Source organism: Diceros bicornis, chromosome 25 (genome assembly GCF_020826845.1).
Source record: "Diceros bicornis minor isolate mBicDic1 chromosome 25, mDicBic1.mat.cur, whole genome shotgun sequence".
Classification (NCBI taxonomy): domain Eukaryota; kingdom Metazoa; phylum Chordata; class Mammalia; order Perissodactyla; family Rhinocerotidae; genus Diceros; species Diceros bicornis.
In genome coordinates, this window is record NC_080764.1 from 42,788,847 (window position 1) to 42,809,314 (window position 20,468).

General features: G+C 34.9%; 1 protein-coding gene across 1 annotated transcript in view; it reads right to left on the reverse strand.

The window, feature by feature from the left end:
• Positions 1-20,468, reverse strand: part of ZDHHC17 (zinc finger DHHC-type palmitoyltransferase 17) — a 96,066-nt gene that overhangs the window by 50,920 nt on the left and 24,678 nt on the right. The window contains exons 2-5 of the mRNA XM_058568743.1: positions 17,258-17,361; positions 12,263-12,385; positions 3,870-3,947; positions 3,130-3,274 (exon numbers count right to left, since the gene is read on the reverse strand). Of these exons, the coding sequence (XP_058424726.1) occupies positions 3,130-3,274; positions 3,870-3,947; positions 12,263-12,385; positions 17,258-17,361 (450 nt within the window). The remainder of the gene's footprint in view (positions 1-3,129; positions 3,275-3,869; positions 3,948-12,262; positions 12,386-17,257; positions 17,362-20,468) is intronic.

Consider the following 20,468-nt stretch of genomic DNA (forward strand, 5'->3'; position numbering starts at 1 on the left):
AAATAAAAAATGTAAAATTATGCCACATCTCTAGAGTACTAAAAGAAAAATTAAATTCAACCTTTTCTCTCTTTGGGTCAGGATTTAAAACCTGGTAATTCTTTTCCAGGGTCTGCCTGGATGTATGGGTATTCTCTATTAGGAAGAATTAACCAAGCCCAGATCAAAAGCTTATGGGAACTCCATGACCAACAGGGCTCCATAACTTAGCTTTTTCCCCTTTTTCTCCTGAAAATCACCCAAAAGAATTGGTAGTGAGCACTGAATATACTTAACAGTATAACTAAAATGAAACAATTGTGAAGAATAGAATGACAAACTGAATGGAAATGTTATATGCCCTAAGAATGTAACATTGATACAATTAACAAAAAAATGGGGAAAAAAAATGGAAAAAGGAGGTTGAAAAGAAAGTATGATGAGTACCTAATCTGTAATAGCTATGAGTCAAAGGATATTATTTAAAGCTGAAAAGTCAACTAATAGAAATGCAGTTATATTTATCAGAACAAAGTTAATACTAAGAAAAACAATATTATTGACTAAAGTCAGTGGAAGACAGGGAAGAGAAAGAAGAAATAAAAATATACTAATTTTATTATTGCTTATCACTGGGAACTAATCAGAACTAATAAAATTTGAGCAAACATCTGACTGAAGTAGGAGAGAGGAAGAGAGAAAACTGTGTGACCATCTGAGGAAAGGATTTACCAAGCAGAAGAAAAGAGGAGCACAAAGGCCCTACTTAAGACAACAGTATATCAGAGTTGTTCAACAAACAGCAAGAAGACTGGTGTGGTTAAAGCAGAGGGGGTGAGGGGGAGACCACAAAGGATGAGCTCGAGAGGTATCCAGACAACCACACGTGGTTCTGTAGGCCAGAGAAGGACTTTGGACCCCATTCAAAGGATGACGTAATGCACCTTAGAGGGGTTTTCTTTTACAATATATTAGCATATACATGGAAAAATATATACTAAACTGTTCAAGGAAGTGATCTCAGTAGCGAGGAGAGGGTAAGGGGAGAGGTGGGATTTCATTTCTAAGTCATATTCTTCTATTATGTTTGAATATTTTACAATAAGCATGTGTTACTTTTGTAAACAAAAAAATTTACTCATGAAAAAGAAAAATAATTGTCAGACATTTACTATCATCATCATGCATTTATTGTACAAAAGGTACTGTGACAGGTAGAAAGCCCTACCCTTTAAAAATTTTATAGCCTACATACTATGCCAGAATTAAAAAGATTACTGAAACATCCAAACTCCAAAATCAATAAGCTAACAAAAACACTCAAAAATGGGGGCCGGCTCTGTGGTGTAAGTGGTTAACTGTGCGCGCTCCGCTGCTGGTGGCCCGGGTTTGGATCCCGGGCACCCACCGATGCACCGCTTATCAAGCCATGCTGTGGCGGCGTCCCGTATAAAGTGGAGGAAGATGGGCACAGATGTTAGCGCAGGGCCAGTCTTCCTCAGCAAAAAGAGGAGGATTGGCATGGATGTTAGCTCAGGGCTGATCTTCCTCACAAAAATAAAAATATAAAAATAAAAAAGACTCAAAAATTTACACTACTTTTCCTACCCAGTTAAAAACTGAAAGAAGAAAAGTGAATGTGCATATTGTAAATTTACATCTGCAAGACAGAACGCCATTAAAGACACTGTCACGTGCTACAGCACCATCAACTGCTTCAAACCCCAGTCTAGAAGACACTGTGGGAGAAAAGGAAAATCCGCTGGGTAGTTGGTCTCCAAAGATGGCCCCCAATAAACCTCACCTCTTCATATTCACACCTTTGTTTTCCCACAGTGAACGTGGGCTGGCCCTGTTACTTGCTTTAACTGACAGAATGGAGCAGAAATGCTGCTGTGCCAGTTCAAGATCTAAGACCCAAAAAAGGCAGACAGCTTCTGCTCTTGTTCTTTTGGGAGCTCTGAGCCACCAAATAAGAAGTCTAGTTCCCCTGCTACAGAGACCATGCAGAGGCACATTGTTGAGAAGAAGTTCTGAGGCTGCACGGAGAAAAAGAGAGGGGCCTAGCTGTCCGCAGTATCCTAGTTGAGCCCAAGCTTTTAGCCATTCCTATCAAGGTACAGGTATGTGAGCAAGCCATTCTCCAGCTCAGTTGAGCCCCCAGACATGATCACAAGGATAAGAACCACCCAGCCAAGTTCAGAATTGAGATATATAATAAATGGTTGGTGTTGTTCTAAAGCCATGAGATTTTAGTAGTCTATTAACACAGTAATAGATAATAAACTCCCCTTCCAGCAATTAACTTAACCGGTCTATGCCTCTTTTCCTAAGTTACAATGCACAACACACAACTGTCATTGCCTGACACTGCCAACAACAAATACCTTAAAAAATTCACAAAATAAATACTATTCAAACTATAAATCAGCACAGAATTTTAAGTTAACAATTATTAACAGCAATGAATTAAAATCATTTGTCTTACTGTTATGATGAGATCATTAGCTATGAAACTAATGTTTAAGTGCAACCAGAGAAAACACATGAAAGAAAAACTGTGACATTACTTCTAACAAAATACATTTATTACAAAAACATGATACATATAAACTGATAATATTTAATGTGATTACAGTCACTACATACTCAAGAAAAATCAGAAAGAACCACTTAAATCATGAGACGTTTTTTAACATGTAAGCAGCAGCATTATTTTATACAGTAGAAACTGAGAAACCGATCTTAAAGAATTCATCCCCCTAGAGAGGTACTTAATATAGAAAATAACTGGTAATATCTTCAAAAAAGTTTAAATAAATTCAGATGATATATTCAAAAGATGTAATTAAGGGAAAAAAATAGATACCTAAATTTTCTCCTTTTCTGAGATTCATCTCTACCACTCTTGGAAATAAAAAACCCAACTTCATGGATCATTACCTGGTTCATGATTATCATTCTTATTTTTATGTTAACTACATTAAATAGCTCAATAGCAAACTAACTATATATTTACTTATTCTCTTCATCCATCAGAAAGTACCATTTAAATACCACCAGGTTGTTACACCTGTAACACCAATGATATCAGGCATTTAAACTATGAAGAACATCTGATTCAAATCGACACCACTGTGATTTTTTTACCTGTGCTTTTGCTATGAGATAAGCAACAATTGAGGTATGTCCAAACTGAGCAGCCAGATGAATACAGCTACATCCTTCTCCATCAATTAATGAAGGATCTGCACCGTATTTCATTAGTTGCACAACCATAGATAGATGGCCTTGTCTAAAACATAAAAGAATAAACACTTAAATATATAATGTTATTTCAAACAGGATCCTCTGGAAAGATCTATTTTAAAATAGGGTAATGGTGGAAAAGATTACACAAATATTTTTAAAGTTGTTTCAACATAGGTATATGTTAAGACACATTTAGGATTTTATGGTTCTTAAGTCTTGACTGGAATATCAGTCTTTGAAAATTTATAGCTTCTTTAAATATGTAATAAATAATTACTATATTCTATTAATCCTATTCCAATATGATCTTAATTGTCCAATGAAAGGAGAAACTTCTTTAATTGTAAATATACATATGTGCAAAAGTATTACGTTTACAAATCCAAAGTTTAACCCAATCTTATAACTAATTGGATTAATATCAGCATGGCTAATTTCCTAAGAACACTCTGGACAATAAACTTTGCTTCCAATGCAGGTAACAAGGTAACACTGGTCAGCAATACATTAGAACATTATTGATATTAACTATTGGCATAAGTTCTCTCATTCATTTTAGTATATTATTTTTAAAAAGCTGCTTAGTTATAGACTAATAAAGGAACCAAAGGAAAAATAATTCAGAAGCAAATTTAAACCTTGTGGCCCAGTGCAATGGAGTTGAATTTAGGTCTCCTCCAAGTTGATCCACAATAGCACCTTTCGAAATATAGTATCTATAAAACAAAATTTTAAATAATTTAGACAACTTTTGTTTTCAATTTTAAGAAATTATGTGAAAAATAAAGAAAAAAAAGTTTTCCATTTTAGATCTCATGCTAGTTTACACCTTTGATGATAAACAATCTTTTGTGATAGCTTTGAAAATATATTTAGCAGAATTTTATATCAAACACATCACTCTCTTTTGTTCTAGAAGTAAAATAATTTTTTTTAAGCCACAAAAAAGAACAGCGATGCCAAATAGCAACCTTATAAAAAAGAAGGCAGTCAGAAAACCACAAAAATGTGGATCAGACAGCGGTAGCAGATAGAATCTTGGAATTAAAACAGTTACAGAACAGGCTAGACAGTCTACCACGGGTAGGAGTTCAGCTCTTTAAGCTTTACTTTCCTCAGAAGATTACTGTAGGTTAAATCAAACAATACATGTGAAAGAATTTTATAAACACTAAAGTATAACATAAAGGTTCTTTATGATGCTAATTTGTTATGCCTTTAAAGCTGAGTTGCTTTAAAAAGAGCAACCTCATTGCTTAACATGCTAATGTCAAAACATCTTGATATCCTCTGAAATGAACAGGTCCTAGCTGCTTATTATAACGCTTGCTTTGGGACTGATCAATGAAATGAATCTTGAACATAAATGATTTCAAGGCATTTGATGTTAAATGCTTGACATATGTATAGGACTGAGGCTCTTAAACTGTTCTAAGTGATTACTGCTTTAGGTTACCAATGCATTCATTCTTAATATACACAGTTCTAAACATTTAATGTATTCATACTGTAATGCCTGATTCAGAAATTCTCTGCTTTATATAAATATTTGTTAAATTGGTGCTTTTAAAGCATTATGTAACGGAGGCCCCAACATCACTCTATCATGTAAATAGTTTGAAGTAACTAAACAAAATATTTCTAGTCCAAAATATCAGACAATAGTCTGAACACAAACATTTAACTATTCCTAAATTGTTTCTCAAGGTACCTACTAGACATTTTATAATAATTGAAAATGGTTTCTTGAGCCCAAAGATAGTATAGCTCAGCAAAAGAACAGCTTTGATAGAAAATATTTTCTTAAAAATTCCAACTGGGATTTTTTTAAAGAAATTTTATTAATTTCTCTATAGTCAATATATCCGTTCCTGTAAGTTATTTTTACTCACATTTCAAATCCTTGCTAGGGCTGTGGCAATGAGTGATTTCCAAACTAGTTCTAAAGTATAACTTTTTTTTCAGAAGGATAGGGGAACTTTTTTCTTCATGCTAAAAAAAGAATAACTTCTATCACCTTTTTATTATAAACTCCTAGAAGAGAAGTACTATATTTTTATAACATGTTACTCTTTGTAGCTTAAGACCCTAGCTCAAAACTACAAAATTGTGAGAAGATCATATAATTCTTATTTTTAAACTCAAGCCTCCTTGGAGTCCTACAAGAAGGCTATTTCAAGGAACGTTCTTGCAGGTACTAATGACCTCTAGGTTTTGAGAAGGCACCGTCAACGAACAAGAGATATCAACAAATATTTGAAAGATGAAAAGCAAATGTTTCCAGAGGAGGACACCAATGAGAAGCAAACCAGAAGATGTTATAAAACCCTAGAAAGGCTAAGGGATTAAAGGCAATTGTTATCTCCAAAGATAAGTAATACTAAGCTGAACTGTAAACAGAAACACTGGTTGAAAGTCAATATAAGTTGCCAAAAAATTACTGTTTTCTAACTTATATTCCCACTGAAAGTGAGTATTTATCTAGCATCACAAACAGGCATCCTCATGACCTGGAAGCAGTCAAGCAGCTGACAGTGCTAGAGAAGGATTCCTCGTGCACCGTAACGTTAAAGCTTAAAATTTCACTACTCAAAGTTTTAATACTATTGTAGTAATAATTCAAACTCTTAAAGTTCAAATTCATTTTTGCATTGCTAAACTTCAAACTGCACGGTGGTAATCTCTGGCTTCAGCCTCAGGCTCATGTGGATTTTAACATTCAATCATTCAGCATTTGCCAAAGGTGTATTCAGTGCACCTTTACCAGAAAAGTTTGAGACTCAGGGAACTAAACCAGAGAACCATAAGAGACATCGTACTGAAAATGTAGCAATTCAATGAAAGTTTACATGCTGAACAACAAGAACCCCAGGTCCCTTTCCTTGCCCAGGTCAGCTGGCAGGCAGCCCCTCCTCACAAAGAGATTAGATGATTCCTCTCTAAGAAAAACCGAACCCAAAAGAAAAACTTCCAGAAATAGACATTTGAGAAGTTCCTGTTGTGAACTCTCCAAGTCCCACAACTTCCAATCAGCTTTGTTATGTCTCTCCTAAATATAAATGGTCAAATATGACCAGATAAATGAGGAAAGCTTCAAATACGGAAGGAAACCAAAATAAACAGAAACCCAAAATAGACTATATATAGAGAAGACAAACTTAAAAAACAAAACAAAAATTATAATTAACATCTTCCAGAAAATAAGAGAAGATAATATACCCATGATATAAGAAGAAAATATTTTAAAAAGGTGGTGGGGTGGGAACAGAGATCAAGAAAGAACGCTTGAAAATTGAAAATGCAAGAAATACAATTAGAAATTCAAAAGAAGGCTTAGAAGATAAATCAAGAAAACTTCCCCAAAGTACAATAGCTAGACTGAGAGATAAAAGATAGTTGGAATAAAGATAAGAAAAAGAAAGAATCAGGGGCCAGCCCGGTGGTGTAGTGGTTAAGTTTGCGTGCTCTGCTTTGGTGGCCCGAGGTTCACAGGTTCGGATCCCGGGTGTGGACCTACGCACCGCTTATCAAGCCACGCTGTGGCAGAGTCCCACATATAAAATAGAGGAAGATGGGCATAAATTAGGTCAGGGACAATCTTCCCCAGCAAAAAAGAAGAGGATTGGCAACACACTAATGTTAGCTCAGAGCTAATCTTCCTCACCAAAAAAAAAAGAATCAATCAGGTTGCTTCCAGTATCTGACAAATAAGAGTTCCTGAAAGAGAAAATGAAAGTGAGGCAATCTTGAGGGTACAATGAAGAACACTTCCTTGAACTAAAAAGGCAAGTTTCCAGATTAGAAGTGGCCACTTAATGGCCATAAACTGGATTTAAAATAAATAAATTTTAAAAACCACATCAATGCACAATAATGTAAACTTTCACAAAGTCGGGAGAAAGAAAAAAACTTATGTGTTCGCAGGGAAAAGAGTAAGTCACACGCACAGTCGCACAGTGTGTTCTCAGAAAATTACAAGCTCCAAATTTTTTAATAAAGACCCATATTCTTTAATAAAGCCATGACTTGAAATTAATCTGAAATCAGAGACTACAAGCACTATTAGCTGTGGTTAATGAATCTTACTGTAACAGGAGACTGTTGAAGACAAGAGCCTGAACTAATCCTCTCTATTTTACTATACTAAGGTAAAAGCTGTGAAATACTAGTTGAAAAACTTTCACTTGAAAACACTATGAATATAAACTTAACCTAGGCTAGGGTAAAGCTCTCCTCCTTTCCAAATTACACTTACTTTGTATCTTATCGTCACCATGAAAGTGACCCACCCTCATGCTTGCAGTAAGTTCCTTTAATATATTCTGATGGAACATCAGTGTTAGAAGAGACATTTATCCATGGATCTCTCATGTCCCCATATGTCTTGCTCGGTCTATGAGAAGAGTGCTCTTTACACGGGCCATTTCTCAGAGTTGTGTTTGCTTCAAGCAACCTTGAGAGATGAGGTAATGTCTCCCTCTGGGACAAAGAGCAAGCTTGCTTACCACGAAAAAGCACTGAATTCCCCAAGCTGCAGTGCAAACCCACTGTGTGTGCTGCATCCATCTAGACCGTATCAAGTTACTCCCATAGGACCTAGGCAGCAAGAGGGTCCTATACAAATATGATATTCATGCTGTTTACTGTGCTATGCTATTCCTTTACTGTGCAAAGGAATAAAATCCGTTGTCTCTTCCTGAGTCATCTTCTGCCAGTATCCATGAAAAAGTAACATGCTGCAGCTTCTAAGTAGGGTGTAATTCCAGACCCAAGAGTAAAAATTAATCTTGAGGCTATGAATACCATTTGTTATTGAAAACTGCATTTACTCACCATGTTGTTTTTAGGAAAGTAACTTGCTAGACTACGTATTGTAAGAAATTAAGTTTACCCACCTGAAGATATAATAAACACAGACACTGTGATTAGTAAGCCACTCTATAATTGTTTACGTTATTCTGTAACCTTACTAGTCCATAACTGGCTTGGAACAATTTGTAAGACAGGCAGCATCAAGACTTTTTGTCTGTATTTCCCACTTCAGACTTTCTTGTTTATTTTTAAACACAAGACAAATGTGAATTTTTTGATCAACAGACTGAGATCAAACATATCTCAACTGTAATACTTGGAAACAAGAAAATAAAGTAATCCTTCAAAATTCTGAGAAAACTATTTTTCTTTTTGGTGAGGAAGATCAGCTCTGAGCTAACATCCGTTGCCAATCTTCCTCTTTTTTTGCTGAGGAAAATTAGCCCTGAGCTAACAGCTGTGCCCATCTTCCTCCACTTTGTATGTAGGATGCCACCACAGCATGGCTTGATGAGCGGTGCGCAGGTCCACTCCTGGGATCCGAACCTGTGAACCCCGGGCCACCGGAGTGCAGCGCGCAAACTTAACCACTATGCCACCAGGCCAGCCTCCCCGAGAAAACTATTTTTAATCTAGAAGTCTATGCTCAGCTAAACAACCAATAAGGAGTAAGAGCAGAAGAGAGAGTAACTTCCAAATGCATTCTCCCAAGCACTCTCTCTTTCAGAAAGTTATCAGAAAAGCGCTCTACTAAAACCAGCGAGCAAACCAATAGAGACAAAAACCTGAACCCCAGAAACTGAGACCAATACCAAAGCAAAGGAATTTCCCAGAATGATGGCAAAGGAAAGTCTCAAGACAATGGTTGTATAGTAGCTCCAAAGAGCAGAAAGGTGGAGAAATCAGGAATGAGTTCATCCTCGCTCCTCCACCAAAAAAGGACTCAATAAATTATCTGATACTGCTTGCATACAGAGGGGTTTTACAGTTCTAAGAGTATGGGAAGAATTAGTTACAATACATAGAAAATTCAACAAATTAAAAAAAATGAAGCAACTAATACTTCAAACAAAAATCAAAATTCTATAGGAAAGAACAGATAGATAATCACAGAACACTTCTGGGCTTAGCAGTCAGAATTTTTATATACAACAATTTAAATTTTGCATAATACTTCAGGTAAAACTATAACAGAGGATGGAGGAAGTAGTGAGGTGATCTAGGACATCTAGTTATCCCAAAATAGAAAGTCAAAATATAATAACTGATAAATCAAGAAATAGCATAAAAGTTGGCAATATTTATTAAAATTCAAAATCCATCTTTCTGTCTTACTCCTAAGAATTCTACAGATATATATGAACATAAGCAAAATGGTATGTGAATAAGATATTAATTACAGCACTGTTTGTAATAGTAAAACCACCCGAATCAATCTAAATGTCCATCAACAGGGAAACTATTAAATATTTAAATCCATAAAATTGAATATTATAAATTCAATTAAAAAGAATGATGCAGCTCTATTTGTAGCGATACGAAGTCTTGAAGACATATAAATTAAATGAAAAAGTAGCAAGGTGTTTGCTATCATTTATGTAAAGAAAATAACTTTCTAGATAAATGCAGCAATATAAATATATAAAATATAAGCTGAAAAAAACAGCTAAAGTATTGAAAACAGTTACTTCTGGGGTACAGGACCCAGAGGGCAGGGAGTGATTGCTATTTCCCATTGCAAGCCTTTAAGTACTACAGTCATGTGCTGCATAAGGACGTTTCAGTCAACAGCAGAGGGCATATATGCAGCGCATATACGATGGTGGTCCCACAAGATTAGTACCATATAGCTAGGTGTGTAGTAGGCTATACCATCTAGGTTTGTGTAAGCACACTCTGTGATGTTTGCACAAGGACAAAATCACCTAACGACACATTTCTTAGAACGTAACCCCGTCATTAAGTGTTGCATGACCTATATTTGATTTTCAAATTGTTTATGTACTATTTTGATTAAATAATATTAATCGAAAAAAATACAGAAGCTGCGGAAGACTGGATAATTTGAACCAACCCTCCCAATAAGGAAAACTGAAAAAGCTCAATGCAATATAAGAAACAATTCTTAAAAAGCACAGCCTAAGAAGTTAAGAGCATTTACCCGGCCAAGATTCAGGAGAGGGTTAAAACCCAGAGGAGTTGGAAAACCACTTGGGTACCATCTGTCCTAGAGACAATCTGCTGATGCAGAAGAGTGGCCAAGAGGCAAGGTAAGCAGACAAAAGTATAACAAAGGGTTGAGACCCCAAAAAGCTGCAGTGTAGAAGTAATGCAGAACCAGAAGTAAATCTTGCTCTAGCTTGGTCTTCAGCCAAATGAGTGATCCAGAAAATCTAAAGTCTTTAAATTAAATTAGAGTCTGGCCTAGCAGAAACAAATGGAATCCTCTCATCTTAGGCCTCAACTCATTCAATGAATAATTTTTCAAACACAATGTCTAATACATATTCAAAGACAATCAGGCACACAAAGGAATAACATAACAGATACAGACCCACACAGACTCCAAATGCTGTCTTCTCAGACACAGATTACAAAATAACTATATCACTGTGGTCAAGCATATAAGACAAGTTGAAAATTTCAGCAACAAGTGATTTAAGCAATACAGATTTGAAAAAACAATAAAAATTCTAGAACTAAAAAATAAACAAAATTAGGAATGCACCGAATAGATTTATTAGATTATACATAGAGAATAAATTAACTGGAAGAAAGGTCAGACTAAGTTTCCAGAATGAAGCAGAGACAAAAAGATAGTACACACAGAAGAGAGCATAAAAGACACAGAATATAAAATGAAAAGATCAAACATACATCTAACTGGAGTTCCAGGAGGAGAGCAAAAGAGAATGAGGCAGAAGCAACATTTGAAGAAATAATGGCTGAGATTTTTCTAGAACTGATGAAAACATCAATCCACAGAATCAAGAATTCCTTGCAATCTCATTCAAGGTAAATAAAAAGAAATCCACACCTACATACATCATTATGAAACTGCAGAAAACCAGAAACAAAGAGAAAATCTTAAAAGCAAGCAGAAAAAAAGGAAAAAAAAAAAAAGGCTTTCAAAAGCCCAATACTTAGACCGATTTCTCAATAGTAACAGAAGCCAGAAAAGAGTGGAATGATATTTCCAAGGGGTAAAAAACAAAAATGAAACAAAAATTGCCAACCTAGATTTCTATACCATGTGGAAATTTCCTTCACAAATAAGGAAGAAATAAAAACATTTTCCGACAAACAAAAACAGAATTGGACATCAGGAGACCCATACTGAAGGCAGAAGGAACATTAGAGATACGAGAAGGAAAAAAAGGAATAAATAAAATGAAAATAGTCTCTGTGGAAGAAACTGATTCATGGAGTTCAATACTTTAGTTACTACTTGCTTAACTTTTCTTTAGTACTCTAAGGGCAGATTCTTTCACCTGACATTAACATCCTATTTGTCTCTAGACTCTGTGTGCTATGATGCACATCTGCAAGTAGTTCATTTCAGATTCATGTCTTTATCTAAAGGTCTTATGTTCAAATTGTCAGAGACTACCAACCCAGATTTACTAAGCCTTCCTATCATCCTGACTCTTGCTTATTGAACTATCTCTTATTAATACTAAACAAGCAGATTAACAGTACGTAATAAAATTCATTTACACTTAGTACGTAAAGTATTCATCACTTCTGCTGGTGTGAACAGTTAAATCAGGTTATTATTATTACCTATTATCTTTGTAACCCCTCTCTTCCCTTTTGTAGCCTTTCCCCATAGAATTCATATTTAGAATGTGAGCTGCAAGTCAGACTGCCTGAGTTTAAGTCCTGACCCCAATCTTGAACAGCTGGATGTCATAGGTAGCATATTTAAAACCTCTTCATGCTTCAGTTTCCACATCAGCAGGACAGTAGTAATTGTTATTTTTCACATAGGATTATTTCAAGAATTAAGATGAAAGGAAATACACATGGAAAGCACTCAGCACAGTATCTGGCACATAATAAGCATTCAATATACATTAAAAACAGATGATTTTTTCAGGAAAAAAGGTACAGAGAATCTACATTTTAAAAGCTATGAGTTTTAGAAATTAATTTTTATAATTATTTTAAATAATTTTATAATAATAACTAATTACTTAAAAATACAGAAAACACATACTTGACTAAATCTATTCTGTTATTGATGGCAGCCCAATGGAGGAGTGTAACATTTTCTTTGTCTGGTTGCCGTACATCATAACCTGCTTCCACCAATTCTCGGCAGCGTTCATATATTCCATATCTTGAAAGGAAAGGAAATATGAGATTGTTACTACTTTTGACAAGAAATTTAAAGCTCAAAATAACACTTCCAGAAGAAAATAATGCTCCATTTTGATCCCTGGAAATTAAAATGGATTTATCAACATAAAATATTACTTTTAAAATATCAATATTCCAACAGTTTTTACTAATCCATTTTATAGTTTTAAATGTCTCATCTATAAGAATGCAATATCTCATTAAGTGGAAGGGAAAGTGATATCAGAAATAAAAAGTCTATCAGTTGCTTGTTTTTATTAGCATCGCCACTTATTCCACAAAACATTTAAGGCAGTTTATAAAAATACATACAATTATGTTAAAAAAAACATTAAATCATAAAAGGCAGTAACAAAGAGCATATCAATGATTTAGAAGAACATCAAGAAGAAAGGACATTTTATAAGCTTTGATAATCCTGAAGGCAAATAAAAAAGAACGTGTGGGGGTAGAAGTGGGGTGTGTAGGAAAAGAGTCCTGTGAGTTCAAGTCCACTGGGAGAGTTCTAGGAAAGACGTTCGTATTTGATAAAGAAGAGAGGCGCATGTGGACAGCCTGATCTTTCCTCCCTTTCTGCTCTTGGTCACCGTGTGGCAGCATAATGTTTTTTTAAACATTTTATTACGGAAATTTTCAAGCATAAGCAAAAGTAGAGAGAACAGTACAATAAACCACCAAGAATCCATCATGGAGCCTCAAGAACCATCAATTTTATCCTAGACAAAATATTGGGTCCTTGGAAATATGAGACACAAGAATAAATTTAAATGAGCTTTGACTGTATTTGTAATTTTTTAATCAGAGTAGTCTCCAAAATGGGGAAAGCACGCCGCAGGGTGAGGTTGTGGGAGGGGTGGCACAATATTGGGACACTAGAAGCAAATATTAAAACCTCTACCTATATTCATGTCTTAGTATAGAGAAAGAAATTAAGCTTCATTAATATTTAATACAGCCTTCACACTGCTGCCCTCACTGGCTCTGTAGTGCAAGTGTACACACACGTGTGCACAAGGTAATCAACCTAAGAGAAGAGCAAGAGTTTCACAATTCACAGGGGTAACAGTGTTACCTTCAGTTCTTTGTTCTTTTTCAGGAAATTGTTTCCATGTGCCCAGTAAGTGAACAAGGCATACGACCTTAAAGAGCAGAATCTACCTCACACTTTGAATAAGTGACCATGAAAATCTTTTCAACCATACAGAGAATCATCAGTTATTTTTCTAACACTTAAAAGTGAGTATGCATTTTCCATTTAACAAAAAAGACAAATGTTTCAAATTTGTTGGCTTTTGTGGGAGGGGGGTAGTAATAGCAAATGACTGTGAATAGTGTGCTATCAACCATATACTCTTAAGAAGGGTAAAGACATTTAGTCTGTTCCCCCTCAAGCCAAAGGGGATATCTTAGACACAGTGAGAAAGTCAACTACTTTTATTTCAGAAAAATACCTGTTTCTTCTAAAGAGAGTATTTTTTAAAAACTATGTTTGGAAATGTTTCCATCATTATATAATGCAGTTTCTGAAAGCTCTAAATACATCACCTATAAAAACCTTCTCATGTGGACACACTAAAAGATTTTGAAACAATTTTCTAACACGTGTGAACTCATTTGTTGTAATTACAAAAATGCCAAAACCTGATTAGTTTGCAAGAACTGTCATCACAAAATGGATATTTACAAGGTAAAATTCAGTAAAATCTTTGCTTAGTTAGTGAATAATACTGAAAAAGTGACTTAGTAAATGCAGCATACATTGTAACTCTTCCATTAGGGAATTATGTCTTTTTGTGAGGTTAACTTTTTTCAGCAAAAAAAAAAACCAAAAAACATTAAGACAAAGTATCCAAATAAAATAAATTTAGGGTCAGATTTCCATATTGTTGTAACATAAAATATTAAACCATCTAAATAATAATGAAGTATATTAAATTATACTATTCTCATGGTAAATAAGATTAATGAGAGACATTAAAGTAAGACCTAAAGAAATATACATACCCATTTCCCCAAATTCAATGAAATTCTAATTAAAATCCCAAATAAATATCTCATGAATTTCCAAAATAGAACCCTAAAATTCATTTATGAGAGAGTAAAAGGCCAAGAATAGCTTAGACAATTCTGAAGCCTAAGAAATAATTAAAACAATGTGGTACCATACAAGATTAAACAAACTGAAGAGAAAAAGAGTATTTAGAAATGGACCACAGACTAATGTCAGCATTATGAGGGAATAAGACATCCACCGTTTTGTCCCCCCTCCAACAACAATATTCGGCATCTATCCATGAACAAAAGTGTCTCTGCGGTAGCTGTGGGATCCAGCACCATACGCCAAGGGAGCTGAGAGGAGTCTCACCCACCCATGCATGGGCTAAGAGGCAGGCAGACCTCAGTCCCAGCTGTGGACCCTGCAGTGGCCCATGAACTAGCTCTAGCCCCCCTCAGCCGTGGTCTGGGCGCCAGAGACAACATTATCTTAGACAATCACCCACAGATTAGAGAGAGCCTTTATGGAAGTCCAGGTTTCCGGAGGAGAAGGTCTAGTACATTGCACAGCAAAAAAATACGAGTTTGGACATATCAGAGAGGAGTACTGAATCGTGAACTACATGACTGAGGAGTAGGAAGAGGCTGGGAGAACTGCAGACAGGACTCTTGGAGGGCATTAAAGGGACACAGATCCCACTAACTTCATGGTGGACTCCATCAAAATACATAAAAAACTTTTAGAAATTAATTACAAAAAGACAAAAGAACTCAAAATGGGTAAAGGATTTAAAATGACAATTCACACAAGAAGAAACCCAAATGGCCAATAAATATAGGAAATATATTCAACACCATTTGTAATCAGAGAAAGGACAATCAAAATAGAGAAAAACCATTTCACAACCATCAAACTGACAATAATTATTAAGTGTGACAAAACTAGGATTTAGTAAGAATGTAGTGAAAGAACTCAAATTTTTTTTTAAAAAAGGCAAGCTGCAAAAGGATATATAGAGTAGAACATAATTTATATAAATTTTAAAAGCATACATTACAATAGCATATTTTGTTTATAGACGTTCATAGAAAAGTACAGGAATGTTCATAAGAATGATTCACAACAATTTCAAGAGAGGTTTCCTTGGCGAGAGAGGAGAAAGAGTACTCTGAGCAATCTGTAGCAATGACAGCAAAATGTTAGCATCTGCTTAATCTCACAGTTATATTCTTCTCTACAGTTTCCTGTAGGATTGAAATGCTTCAAAATTTAAACAAATGTTTTTAAAGGTAGAAATTACCAACAGCATACATAGATACTTTTCAAGAAATAGGATAGTTAGAAGAGCATGTGAGGGATCAAGAAAGGTGGTTGTTTTTTTCTGAAGATAAAAGATGCTGGAGTATATTTGCTGACAGAAGTGATGCATTAGGGTGAGGGAGATTAATGACAAAGGAGATATCAAAAGGAGCAAAATCTCAAAAGGAAAAATGAACATTGAGCAGGATAATTTGTTTGCTAAATACAGTTGGCACAATGTGCTTTGATTTTTGACATAACATTCAAAAAGGTAGGGTGACACCAGTGTTCTAAGGACCTCTGAAAGTTTTGCCTCTCCACAAAAGTAACGAAAAAACTGGCAAAAACTGTCAGAATCAACTTTTTCAGGATTCTGGAAATTAACAAAAGGCTTTCAGCAACCTAAGGAACATTTAGTCAAGAAAATCGGCTGAATTTCAGTAAGAATAGTGAACTTTGTGGTGTTTTAACATATCACATAGTCCCATCCTCTGCACCCCAGCAGCCTTGAAAAATAAGTGTATTCCTAGTACTGGTGCCAGAGTGAGCAGAACAGGGGTGGAGTTCCTTCAAGCCTCATTCCCAAAGAGGAGTCATTATTTGACCCGTCTGGTGGTTCCCCGGAAGAGTTCACTTGAAAAGACTTATCTATCGGACCTCCCTCAAATTCAATTAAAAGCTTTTTCTGGGGGGTATTTGTTGAATATCTTAACATCACAGTTGCTTCAGAGGATGGATAACAGTTGTGACAAACAACAGACAAATCAAAACAGCTTAAAAGCAAAAGCTGAGGAATAAGATATCCTAGGGGCTTTGAAAAGCTCTGATATATTCTTGGGAATCTAGAAGACCATGCACACGCCTAAGGTTGTGTGCACATGTTCAACAAAGATCTGAGAAGGCCCTAAGTTCTCACCTCCGACTGACCCTGAGGTTCTGTGCAAGCAGAAAGTGCAGGCTAAAGGCAGAGCGGCAAGCTGTCTCGCTGAGTGTTGAGTGGCCCAACACTCACAGGGTCCCTCAACAACGAGTAAGACTTACTGGTTCTAGGGATTTAAGAAGTCTCTATCCAATCATTAGCTGACCACTAACTAACCAAGCAGACACTTCAGTGACCACATATGACAAAGATACAGGCTTTACAGAACTCATTCAGAAATATCACAAACAACAACAAACCCCGGGAGAATCTGATATCCAGAACTGTCACATTATATTATTTGAACAGTCCAGTTTTCAACAAAAAATTACAAGACATGCAAAAGAACAAGAAAGTATAACCCATAAGGGGGTGGGGGGAAGCAATTAATAGAAACTGTCCCTGAGGAATCCCAGACATCAGACTTACTAGACAGACTTTAAATTAGCTATTTTAAATCTGTACAAAGAGCTAAAGGAAACCATGTCTAAAGACCTAAAGGAAAGTATGAGAACAATGTCTCATAGACATTGTTATAGAGAATATCAATAGAGAATATCAATAAAGAGAAAGAAATTGTGTTCATATTTCACTTAAAATACAGATGTTGAAAAAGAAAATTACAACAAAAAACTTACTGTGTAGCCTTGACTATGTCCCATGTGCTGTAATCATCAATATGAGTTTTCCGTCCCAGAGGTTCACCATATCCATGGTTATAATGGCTTTGGGGTTTGATTTCCTGTTAAAGAGAATATCACACAGAGTCAAGAATTGAGAAAAGACACACAGAAAACATTTCAATATTTTACTACGGCTTTTGTGCTGTTTTAAGAATGCTCATTATTGACATGATTAAGTTTTACCTTATTCTTAAGTCTGTTAGAGAAAAAGCATGTTCAAATAGCTCTACCCTTGTACACATACTCAAAACAGAAAAGCTGCAAGACTAGAAATTAGTGACAAATTAGTAATTGAAATTCATCTTGAGCTCCACAGAACTCGCTTACTTCTTCATCAAATCAACTCTCATTCTCTCAGACCAATTTTTCTATTATTCCAGCATAACTCCTGGCTCTGACACTCTACTTTAAAACCGTCATCACATCCCAAAGAAATTCTAAGCTCGTAAAGAAAGGAACCCAGAGATATTCTTCTTCTATTATTCTCAGATATTACCTTTTCTTATTCTCCTTCATGCTGATGGCTTATTAAGCATCTACCATTAAGCGAATAAAGAACATTGAGGTAGCTCTGATAAAATGTAAATCCACTTGAATAGTTCTAAAAATGTCACCCTTAAAGAAAGTAATTTTTTATATAAAAATTTAATTAACAGTTTTATAGACTCTTATATCCATTCAAAGGTTATATGCTGTGTGCAATTTTCTATTTAAAATACAAAACTTGCTATGCAGTCAGCTTCCTCAATATAGTATAGCTCTAAGATATAATTATGTGTTTGGCTCTAATATCACCCATTTAAATTTCTATGATTCTGTTATTTTTTCTCTCACACACACACATACACACACACACACACACACACACACACACACACAAGTAAATATAAATAAAAGGATAAGTCATAGCAAGATGTTTGGAAAGAATTAAATCCTTAGAACAATTCATGATCTCTTGGCCACTGATATTTAATAATACATATTTTAATGGCCTTTTATTGGAGGAAAAAAGGCTATTATCTTTAGATTACTTTAGCCATTCAATTTGTGTGAGAAATTCCAAAACTAATTTGTTTAAGCCATAAATTTAGAAGACTATCAATCTGAGTATTTTCAACGACAGGGAATTAAAAAGTTTCACAAAAGCAAATTCTGCTTAGTATATAACCTTTCAACAGATAAATGCTTATTAGTTCCTTAAAATGCTATAGCCAATATTAAAATACCACAGTAATAATTATAAACCCACATTAGCAGAAGAAAGACAATAGACATCAGTTTTAAGCTGAGATTCGCAACATACATACTGCATATAGTTTACAGGTCATTTTCTGAAAGACTGTTCTCAGACTCCTTTAAAATAGAATTGGTTAAATTTCAACACGGGCAGGTATAGTATTTGGGGTATGTGCAACACTCTGAGTAACTGATGAAGCAAAACAATACATGAGACCTACCCATTTAATTTTTTAAAACCTTTTCTATTTAAATTTCTCCACTGAATTCTGAGTCCCAACTTCTCTATGCTCTACATTCAGTGGAGAGAAGTAAAGAAAGACACTTAGACCAGCCACACTTCCTTCTTTCTAAATTTTCTTTTCTGATTTTATTCTCCCCTACCACATGGAAAATAATTTTTTAAACTTTTGACACTGACTTTTATAGGGCTATTAAGACACCTGAAGGAAAACAAAAACCTGGTGGTAGTTTACAAGCAGAATGGAATAATATATCCAACAAAACCTGTATTGAGAGCCCGCCATGCATAAAGCACTCTACAATGTACTAGGACCCTAGGCCAGGACAGGTGCAAAGTTTAAAAGGGTGCCAAAAACCTCAGTAATCAAGATAAAAAAAATATTTTAATGGATTACCTTTTAAAAATCAAAACCAATACAAAAAAAAATCGCAAACATCAACATTTTAACTACAGACAGCATCAGTATTGCTGATTTTTCCTTTGCATGAAGCTCCACCGTGGCTCAGAGCAGCACTGCAAACATATACCAAATACAGTCTCTTGCCCTCAAGGACTTGACAACCCAGAGTGGAATGACAAAGTAGATAAGAAACATAAGTCAAATATTAGAAGCGAGAGCTTTCAGACAGTACGTTAAAACCTAAATAAGGACAATATAAGGTCCAAAAAGTCATAATATAACTGTTAAAAACTATTTCAATTTGAAAATCTGCTAGGGCAAACTGCTCTTCTTTTTTACTAAGGACAAATACATTGCTTTCACAGGCAAATAGCGAATATTCACAAAATAAAAAGTAAATCTCTTTTAAAGCTTACTATTGTAATGCTTTCATGTGACTTTAATTTCACTTTTATCCCCAGAGTCTTCACTTACTGTACATAACAATTAAATTGGCTTCTCAGTTTCTCTACAGTCCATTTTGTCCCACTGACTGCCAAATGTGACCTCTCAAATATACTAGAAATCAGACTTCTTTTTCCAGTAACATTTTAAAATTAAACCTATACCGTATCTGTTTTATCCCATCTATAAGGATTGTTTTTGTTTGTTTTTACTTTTTAGTAAAAGAAATCCGATTTTTTTAAAAGATGGCTTTAAATAGAGTAATTCCAGAGAGGAAGAGTTACTCACATTAAAAGGTAGACGAAATGGGGTGTAAGCAAATCTCTAACCTGTTTTATTGCCAAAACAAAAAAAAACTATAATATGGAATTTATTTTTCTCACTTTTAAACAGATTGGAAACTGATTCATCTCTAGAACTAGCACCCAGTCAATGTGACAAATGACAACACTCTCTATCAAGATCACCACCACTCTCACTAGGCTTAGGAATAACTGTAATTGTTAAACTTAGAAACATAAAATTAAAAAAATACTGTGTTCATGTAAATAAGTATATCATAAATATGTACAGATGATAATATTAATTTTTTAAATCATAAATTTGCTATTATATATCAGATACATTTTCAACATACAAACATTAATGAATGACACTCTTTTAAATTCTATCATTTTTCCTTGATTTTAATGGGAACCAAGAAGCAATTTAATTGATACTGCCACCAAGAAAAGTAATACTAATTTAAAAATATATATGTAGGTCATTGTAACTTTTAAGAACGCAGTTGTCATGCATCACATAATGACATTTCAGTCAACAGTAGACTGCATATATGACAG